We start from the raw sequence: 10,592 nt of genomic DNA, 5'->3' as shown, positions 1-10,592 counted from the left end.
TCACTTCAAGTTGGACAAAGTGATTTGATCGACAAGGGCAGAGAAGGCCCTGCACAGCCGCTCAGCTCCACAATACAGGTCCATGTTTACCGAAGATTGCGGGCCTGAAATCAACAAACAGGAGAGTCCTTCAGAGAAAGCACTTACAGGTTCCTAAGCTGACGGTGCCAAAGTTCTAGCATGGAGAAGAAATAGAAACCATCGCTCCCCCGTCCCTGTTGGCAATGCCCTTTCTCTAGGCTATCTGGAAAATAAGATGGCTGTTATTTGCCACGATCGATTACTAATACAACTTGGTCTTGGGTTCTTAAAGGACATTCCCATGACTCTGAGCGATAATCTGAGGAGCCAGAAATCCCACTGTAGAGCAGAGGTTTTCAAACTCTGGTGTATATCAGAGTCACCTGGACAGTGTAAAAACAGGTTTCTAGGTCCTCCCCTAAGAGTTCTGATTTGGTACATGTGATGGTTAATTTTATGCCTCAACTTGACTGGCTACTGGTGCTCAGATATTTGGTCAAACATTGTTCTGGGTGTGCTGAGTGTTTCTGGATGACATTAACATTTGAATCTGCAGACTAACCGCAGCAGATTGCCTTCCCTAATGTGGATGGACCTCATTCAATCAATTGAAGGCCTGAATTAAGCAAAAAGGCTAAGTAGGAGAAGTCTTTCGGCCTGACTGCCTCGCAGCTGGAAAATGAGTTTTCTTCTGCCTTCAGATTCCAGTTGAAAGATCACCGTTTCCTAAGTCTCCAGCCTGCCAGCTTTTGCACTAGAACCACACCCGCTGGTTCTTCTAGGTCTCCAATTTGCTGACAGTCGATCTTGGGACTTGCCAGCCTCCATAATCACATGAGCCAATTTCTTAAAAATAAGTCTCTTTCTATATTACACCCTTTTGGTTCTGTTTCTCTGGAGCTTCCTGGCTAATAGAGTATATCAGGGATGGGGCCCAAGAATTTGCATTGCTAACATGGTCATAGGTGAGTCTGATGCCGTTGGTCTAGGGACCATGCTGTGAGAACCTCTGCTGTTTGGCTACTGATGAATAGTTTGAGCGGTGCCCTATGGAAAAAAAAAAGCAAAAGCAAGAACAATATAACTTAAGTTGAGAAAGGAAAGCCATACAACCATACAGAGAAAAATGTCCTGTTCCTGCACTGTAAGGTAAATTCCTTTGCTGCAAGCTTGAGCAAATCGTTTGCTACTGATTTTCAACCCAGCATTTGGAATTTAAGGAGGTTTGGGGAACTTCTTCTACATGCTTTCTATTAAACTCTCATAGTCTCTTGAAATTCTGTTATCCTATCGTGATAATGAATGACTCTATTCAGTTAACGTGCACAACTGCCTAATTGACCATTAGGCTTACTGCGTTAGTCTTATATTTTAAGTAATTTAAAGTTCATCTTAATTTCCAAACTGTGTTGACTCCTTAGCGCAGCTCCCATCTAAAAGAATAGTCAGCGACAGTGAGGCAGGGAAACGGAAGAGACCCTGTGAAAGAAAAAGCTGTGTTTTTCTTTTCCCCCTTCACTTCTTTTCCCGCTTCTATTCTTGCTAGGACCTGCACCCCCCACCCTACACATGCCTTAATGTGTGTCCTCCTTGTAAGGGACAAAGAGATAATGATGTCTTTGGGGTCTTCCAGCATAATAGATGGTATCTAAGGAATGACAGGGCAGAGTCATCATGTGCCTTTTCCAGACCACTGGCGCTAGATTATCTATCTTGATGCCAAGACTCCCTGGCTTCAGGGAATAAGTGCCTTACGATGGACACCTGCACTCTGTCCTTGTTCTGACCGGTTCCTGTGTGCCCGAGAGGACACGTGCACTGACTACAATTGCCAATAAAACCCCAGACCGAACCAAAGATGAGACTCCCTCTCTTCCTTTCCAAGTCTCTCAGACTCTCCATCTGTACCTCGCTCTTTATATCTTCAATAAATTCTGCTTTCACCTCCTGCTGGCTTGCATTTGATTTCCATCCTGCGTGAAGCCACGGACTCTCTTGGCAGGTCCTCAGGACCCGCTCTGGGTCCTCGGACCCAGCCTGCCTACATCACTAGGATGATCACAACACTGGGTAAATACGTTGACACTGAGTAAACCTTAGCCTGTTACAAACAATGGGACTTCCTAATTTTCCAGAGAATTCTCAAATTAAAAAAAAAAACTGGGACAGTAAGATGATCAAAAACTTCCTGCTGTTATTTGATGCATCCATGACAGAGAAATAAAACAAAGGTAGCCAACACCCTAATTTAGTTTGTTGGCCTTTCCACACCTTCATCAGTGTGGTTATCACACTTCTGGCCCTGTTATGCCCTTTTGGTGTAATTTTGGCAAGCATGCAGAGATTATGCATAAATGGAGTGTACTTTTATAACCCATATCACCAATGGCTAAGAAGAATTTGCAAACAAGATCATATTCAAAACCAGAATGAATAAAGATATAAACTTACTCAGAAATATTTGAGTGAGGAGTGACAAGGTTTAGGAAATGCAAATAGCCATGAAGATTAACATAGATCCTCTGCTTGAAAGCATTAAGGAAACAGAGCTGCTCGAAAAGAAATAAGACTGTAAATTTAAATCTTGTCAATTAGCATTTGTGGGATCATCCTGAAGTATACACTACCATAATAACAAAAAGGGAAAATACGTGCTCTCTTGCTAACATCCTAAGCACTTTTGTATACCTCCAGTAGAAACATCCTAATGATTCTCCTTAAATTAATTTTTTGAGACATACTTTTTTTTTTGGTATATTCTACAAGATTGGACGATGCTAACTGCACCTCTACACATTATTGCATCATCTAAATGTAGAAATAAGCTTTACCCTTTCATGATTTTCCTTTTAATGATATAATCATGTGTGTATACGTATGTATGTATGATTTTTATACATAGACTTTGATAAAGGAAATTAAAATATGCATGCATCTTTTAGTTTTAGGTATCAAACTGCACACGTGTTGGGATAATGTCTTCCCAATGTGTGTACTAGACCTAGCTTATTAGTGATCTGGAACGTGCAACACAGCCTGCTCCATTTGCAAGGGCTGTGAGGAATCAAGAGCCCTAATAACTTCAGTTGGAGAAACAAAACAAAAAATAAAAATGAGATGAAGATATCAAAGACTGGAAGATTTTTCTCGAATAAAAGCCAAATTTTTACGTGAAATTTTCCTGAAACCTTCAAGTGGATGTTGACTTTGCTTTGAGTACTCGTCATGACCCCAGTGAAGTTAAAGTGGAAACACAGTGGGTGGAATCTTGTGCCGGCCTCAGAATCAAGCACAAGGAGTTCTCATCCTGTCTTTATCTCAGGCAGTCTGAGCATGCTTTGGGCATCTTGGTAATCGTGTTCTCTAATGCAAGGATTATAACTCCAACTCTTCTCACAGTGGAGATTTTCAGAATCACCAAATAATTACTTTATTGACTTGTTTCTACCAACTTCAGTATACGACCGACATTATGATGTCCTGATTTTCCAGCTCACCGACTGTTACGGGTTGGATTGTGTCTCTTCCCAAATTCATATGTGGGTGTCCTAACCCCAGGACCTCAGGGTGTGAATATATTGGGAAACAGCTTCTTTAAAGAGTTAATTAAATTAAAATGAAGTTATACGGGCAGATCCTAATCCAATAGGAGTAGTGTCTTTATAGAAAGAGCAAATTTGGATAGGGATGCCCACAGAGGGATACCTTGATCTCAGACTTCAGCCTTCAGGCCTGTGAGAAAATTAATTTGTGATGTTTGAGCTACCCACTCTGTGGTAGGTGCTTTGTTATGGCAGCTCTAAAAAACTCACACGCCAATTCGGAAATATTTTGAGAAGCCCTCCTCGCACATCTCTAGATGGTCACTCAAGCACAAAAGATTTTAGGCTTTCAAAAAGGACATGGATATAGATATAGGGATAATATTAAGGCAACAAAACACTATAAATAAGATACTATCAGGCCAAAACAGAAGAAATAACTATAGTAAAGAGCCTTTTAAATTTTAAAATTAAAATTTTAAGCTAAATTTTAACTTAATTTTCAAACGATTTTTATTTTTTCTTATTTTTTTTCAAGATTTTTTAAAAAGAGCCTTCAGAATTTAGCAAGGAGTCATAGCTTATGAAGAAGATGATGATGATAATGATGATAAATTCTACTACTTACATTGTAGAAACTTAATCAATTGTCTTCTGGAAGAACATCATTATTACCCCCATTTATTTATGTATTTATTTAATTTTTTTCCAATATATGTAGTTTATTGTCAAATTGGTTTCCATACAACACCCAGTGCTCATCCCAAAGGTGCCCTCCTCAATGCCCATCACCCACCCTCTCCTCCCTCCCATCCCCATCAACCCTCAGTTTGTTCTCAGTTTTTAAGAGTCTCTTATGCTTTATTATTACCCCCATTTTTAAACGGTAATGTCAGGCTGCCCAATTATATTTGTGGCAGTACTATTGATAATAATAAGAGCAATAACAAAATTATCTATTTTTTGTTATTTACTTCTCTTCTATAATTTAATACTTTATAATGGAAATGCTTTCTAATTTAAATTTCACGTAAAAACTTGGCTTCTCTTCTAGGAGAGTCTTTTGGTCTTTGACATCTTCATATCGTTTTTATTTTTTGCTTTTGTTTCTCCAGTTTAGCTATGAAAGCTGTTATTTCTAAAATGTTTGTAGCTAATTACTATTATGGAATGCTAGGATTGTGCCAGACGCTATAGTAAAATCTCTTACGGTCTATCACCTTTAGTGCTCACAAAATCCTTGTAAATTGGGCAACTCTAGACCTCAAGTTCAGAGATGCTACTGATGTCCAAACCATTCACAACTCTCACTCTTACTCACTAGATGAATTATAGCTGTTGGGATAATGTTATAAAACAAAAGGCAGCCTGAGGGCGCCTGGGTGGCTCAGTCGGTTAAGTGTCCTACTTCGGCTCAGGTCATGATCTCACGGTTCGTGGGCTCAAGCCCCACGTCGGGTTCTGGGCTGACAGCTCGGAGCCTGGAGCCTGCTTCGGATTCTGTGTCTCCCTCTCTCTGACCCTCCCCTGTTCATGCTCTATCTCCCTCTGTCTCAAAAATAAATAAACATTACAAAATTTTTTTTTAAAAAAAGGCAGCCTGAATCCTTGGCCGTTAACTTTTTCCAATGATTGTGAAAATCTTACCTGCTGGCACTTCTAGAGTGAAGGCATCTGTAAGTTTTGACAACAGTTCTTGCAGTTCCTTTTCCTCTAGCTCATCCTTTCCCTCCTGGATGTTAGGCATCTCTTTTCTGTCTGCAGTTGCCAGAGCATGACTGCTCATTTCAGGAACCATTCGGGGGGTGTCCTGCAGCGATCCTTCCTGAGAACCGGGTAAGGAGCTAAAGATTTCCTTTGAGGTCTTTGGTGCTTGGCTTTGTGCCTTGCTGTTTTGTGTTGACTTCAGCGGCAAAAGGGCCTCTGGGGATTCTGAATTTGGTACAGCACGCTCTGCATTTGCTTGACTTTGGTGACTTTTGTCAGTCATGGTTGGGTAAGCGAAAGGTTCCCATTCTGAACAGGCTTCAGTGGCATTTGTGGCCTGGGAAGAATCTCCTCCCCTCCAAAACCTTCCATCCTTTCCGTGGTCACCCTTGGACATCGTATTTTGACAGGAAGAAGATGAAGGGTGGAGTGGCTGCAACATTGCCTGGGTAAAGAAAACTTCATGAAGAAATCAACCTTTATCGTACCCTTTTCATAAATACATTACGTTTTAATCTCCTAATTGGAAATTTTAATGCAAGATTTTTTTTTCTCCTTGTAAATCATTTATTATTGATTTTATTTTATGCTGTTAATTCAATGTCCCTCTAAAACCAGCTACAAAAAGGACAGCAGTTCAGATTCTAAAATATCACAAGAACTTGGGAAAATTCTAGGTCCTAAATGTTCAGGTTCTAAAACTATCATAAGGAATTTCTGAGAACATCAGGATACCTTGAATTGTAGCTAAAATGTATTACAATAAAACACGTTCATAATGATCCATCTAGCTAGGTATGTTGGGGGGCTTATAATAAGCCATGGGTATAGAATCTAGGGGGTGTGCACCCTATAAAGCACAATTCCCAAAGTGTGGTCCACAGATTCTCGGAAATCCCTAAGACCTTCTTAGAGGTCTGTGAGGTCAAAATTATTTGCCCGATGATACTTAGATATTATTTGCCTGTTCACTGTGTTGACATTTGCCCCGAGGGTACAGAGTCAAAAGTAAGGCTAAAGTAAGTAAGGCTAACACCGTTGGTGCCTTGGTACAAATCAAGGCAGCATCCAAGAGTGCTACTAGTCAGTAGTGTTCTTCACAATTATGCTCTCGCAGCTAAAATAAAAAAAAAAAAATATCCTTGGTGGTATAACAAACATTTTCAGTTTTCTTAGTTATGACATGTATTTTTTAGGATGAAAAATGTACATGATGACATGTATTTTGTAGAATACATGTATGACATGTGTAGGATGAAGTGGGAAGTGTGCAAAATACTTCTAATGTTACTGAAACACAAAAGTTGCCTTTTGGGTGAAAGGATGGACTTGCAGACTGTTATGCAGACTTGGAAGTCTGGCAAACGTTTTCCAAAAATAGGTGAAGTGAGATTGTCACAGTAAGGAAGCAATTCACAGTATGTGTTGTCAATTTTAACAGGTGAGGCTTGTAGCAGAAACCAGATTTTAGAAAACTCGGATCTACCACCACGTGCATGATACCTTTCCAACCCGGAAAGACTTTCCTGATGAGCTTAATGGTGGTATTAATGAATGTGATTTGGCGGGGGGGGGGGGGGGGGGGGGTGGAGGAGGAAGGGTGGGTATTGTCTAATGGGAGGCAAGAAGTTTGGCTTAGCTCAGCGAACTTCCAAATTACCAGTGTATCGTGTTCCAATATCATGCATGGGTAGAAGCTTCATTCGAAGAGCACAACACAACATTGTATTTTAATGAAACAAGAGTGTGAGAGAGCGATGGCTTCAGATTCAAGGTTGCAACTCTCCTTTAAGAAACAATCACTTGTGTTTCGGTGCACTTCCAACGAAAAAGATCTCTAATGATTTGAACAGACTTTATTCAAACATTTTTCTCTTTTTCAACTGCAAATCTCTATAAGACCAGATTTCTTCATATACTTCAATAAAACATCTTGAATGAAGCAGTGAAGTCATGTCTTCTATTTATTTATTAACTTATTTATTTAATTAAAAAAATTTAATGTTTATTTACATTTTTTAATGTTTACTTTTGACACAGAGAGAGAGAGAGTGAGAAAGACAGAACGAGAGAAACAGAGTGTGAGACGGTGAGGGGCAGAGAGAGAGACAGAGGGAGACACAGAATAGAATCTGAAGCAGGCTCCCGGCTCTGCACTATCAGCACAGAGCCCGACACAGGGCTTGAACCCGTGAACCATGAGATCATGCCCTGAGCTGATGTCAGACGCTTAACGAACTGACCCACCCAGGCGCCCCATGTCATGTCTTTTATTAAGCCAGGTATTAAAGAAATTTGTTTAAAAATGTGAAACAATGCCACTATTCTAAGGTTTTTTTTTTTTAAATATATAGTTACTATTTAAAATTGTTCCCTATGTAATGGGTTTACTACATTTTTAAATTCAGTAATAAACTTTTAAGCCACCTCTCGCTTTTATTTTTGATCATGGTAAAGAGCAATAGATATAACCCACAAAAGCTCCTTGAGATCCTCAAATTTTTTTTAAGAATGTAAAAAGGATGCAGAGACCAAAAGGCTAATCAGTGCTGTAAAGGACCACTTTGCTCTAGATCTATAGTTTCTAAATGGCACTGATAACCACACCAGCCACCAATTCTCCCAATGGCATTGCCTTCAGGAAGGGGAAGGACACAGTCTGGAGAGGATAAGAGTGGGAGGAGTGAGGGAATGGAGAGAGGAGGCAGGGAAGAGAAGAGGCCGATCAGAGTGAGGTGAGAAGCTTCAGGCAGAAGTCCCTCCACTGGCCAGAGGATTTGAGGTCAGATTTCTGGACAGTCCAGATGGCATCTCCCACACTGCCTACCTGTAGATGCTGCCCCATCTGCTGTAGCTGGGTCCACAGACTATCCTGGTTGGCCGTGAGTTGGTGAATCTTTGTTTCAAATCGGCAACTTTTTTCTTTCTGGGCGGCATATATGGCTTGCAACTTGTCTTTGTATCGGTTTAACTGTTTTTTAAGGACTCTGCAAAGAGGACAGGTTTGCGTGAGTAGGAAGGGCAAGAGGCCAGCACACTCACCAGAGCCCTAGCAAGATGTACCGTGAGTCCTCTCTGTGGGAAAAGATACTGGAGAAGCCTGTGCCTTGACTATTACTTAACCTTGATCAATGCTGTTTTATACTGTTTGACTATATGGTCACCATATACCACTGCCTTTTACGTCTCTTATATATACACACAATTCCATTAAGAATTTCATTGGCATTAGAGGTGTTTTAGAAAACTCATCATGCATGTTATGGATTGCTTTTGACAGCACACCTTCACTAGCTAGTTGCATTTGAAATTTGACCTTATTCATTATCATTTTGTCTGGAATCACTCCATTTAGAAAGACAGTATACATGTCATGGCTAAACACCTAGCAGGGCAGGGAGGGACCAGGACAGGGAGGGAACAATGAGGCAGGCAATTCATGAATTGTGGGTCTGTTTTGGTTCCTCTTCCTAAATGCAGTTGTTTATGGGTTTAAGAAAGAACCAGGCAGTCAGGGCAATTCTTTTAAAACACAAACCAGATCATGTCAGTCCTCTGCTCAAAATCCTCCAAGGGTCCCCTTCCTTGTTTAGAATAAGCCGAAGTCCTTCAGAGGCAGACAAGGCCCAGCAGTTGGCCAAGAGTCCCCTTTCCTCTTTGGCCTCCCTCTGCTTCCCCTCTGGCTCACTCACTGCCAGCCACACAGAGCTCTTGGCTACTCTCAACACACCAGTCTGCCCTTTTGGTCCTTCTGCCTGGAACCCTCCTTCCTCTCCTCACCCTCTCACAGTCATTGCTCAACATTGCATTTTCAGTGAGGTGATCCCTGACTGCCTTACTTGATGAAATGTTCTGAATCTCTCTGTTAAGTCCATCAGGTCCAGTGTGTCATTCAAAGCTATTGTTTCCTTGTTGATTTTCTGCTTAGATGATGTATCCATTAGTGTAAGAGGAGCGTTAAAGTCCCCTATCAATGAGTTTCTTTATGTTTGTGATTAATTGATTTAGATATTTGGGTTCATTAAGTTGGGGGCATAAACATTTACAATTGTTAGATCTTCTTGGTGGACCTCTAAATTATGATATAATGCCCTTCTTCATGTCTTGTTACAGGGTTTGTTTTAAAATCTAGTTTGATATAAGCATTGCTACTTTGGCTTTCTTTTGATGTCCATTAGCGTGATAGATGGTTCTCTATCCCCTTACTTTCAGTCTGCAGGTGTCTTTACTGAAATGAGTCTCTCGTAGGCAGCATATAGATGAATCTTATTTTTTAATCCATTCTGATATCCTATGTCTTTTGACTGGAGCCTTTAGTCCATTTACATTCATGGTGATTATTGAAACATGAATTTAGTGTCTTTGTGTTATCTGTAGTGTTGGTGTTTCTGGTGATGATCTCTGGTCCTTTCTAGTCTTTGTTGCTTTTGGTCTTTTTTTTTCTCCACTCAAAGAGTGCCCCTTAAAATTTCTTGTAGGACTGGTTTAGTGGTCACAAATGCCTTTCATTTTTATTTGTCTGGGAAACTGTCTATTTCTCCTTCTATTTTGAATGACAGCCTTGCTGGATAAAGAATTCTTGGCTGCACATTTTTTCTGATTCAGCATGTTTAATATATCTTGCTACTCTTTTCTGGTCTGCCGAGTTTCTGTGGACAGATCTGCTGTGAACTGACCTGATCTGTCTTCCCTTGTAGGTTAGGGACTTTTTTTTCCCCTCCTGCTTTCTTTCCTTGTCTGTGTATTTTGTGAATTTGACTATGATATATCTTGGTGATGGCTGGCTTTTTTTGAGTTTAATGGGAGTTCTCTGTGCTTCTTGGATTTTAATGTCTGTGGCTTTCCCCAGATTAGGGAAGTTTTCAGTTCTAACTTGCTCACATAAATCTTCTGCCCCTTTTTTCTCTCTTCATCTTCTGGGACACCTGTGATTTGAATGTTAGTACATTTCAATAAATTGCTGAGTTCCTTAAGGCTGCCTTCATGATCCCTGACCTTTGTTTTCCCCTTCTTTTCAGCTTCATTATTTCCCATAATTTTACTTCTATACCACAAATTCACTCCTCTGCTTCATCCATCCTCATTTTTATGGCCTCTGTATGGGTTTGCATCTCAGTTATAGAATTTTTAATTTTGGCCTGACTAGATTTTAGTTCTTTTATCTCTGCAGAAAGGGATTCTCTGGTGATTTCTATGCTTTTTTCAATCACAGGTGGTATCCTTATAACAGTTGTTTTAAACTCTAGTTCGATATCTTACTTATGTCTGCATTGATTAAATCCTTGGCTGTCATTTCTTCCTGTTCTTTCTTTAGAAGTAAAT

General features: G+C 40.2%; 1 protein-coding gene across 1 annotated transcript in view; it reads right to left on the bottom strand.

Annotated features, from left to right (window-relative positions):
* The window catches only part of DYTN (dystrotelin), a 51,850-nt gene continuing 41,258 nt past the window's right edge, over positions 1-10,592 (bottom strand). The window contains exons 10-12 of the mRNA XM_060623195.3: positions 8,098-8,257; positions 5,211-5,715; positions 1-104 (exon numbers count right to left, since the gene is read on the bottom strand). Coding sequence (XP_060479178.3) covers positions 1-104; positions 5,211-5,715; positions 8,098-8,257 — 769 coding nt within the window. The remainder of the gene's footprint in view (positions 105-5,210; positions 5,716-8,097; positions 8,258-10,592) is intronic.

The sequence above is a fragment of the Panthera onca genome, chromosome C1 (genome assembly GCF_046562875.1).
Source record: "Panthera onca isolate mPanOnc1 chromosome C1, mPanOnc1 haplotype 2, whole genome shotgun sequence".
Lineage (NCBI taxonomy): Eukaryota > Metazoa > Chordata > Mammalia > Carnivora > Felidae > Panthera > Panthera onca.
This window is presented reverse-complemented; position numbering and strand designations above follow the sequence as displayed.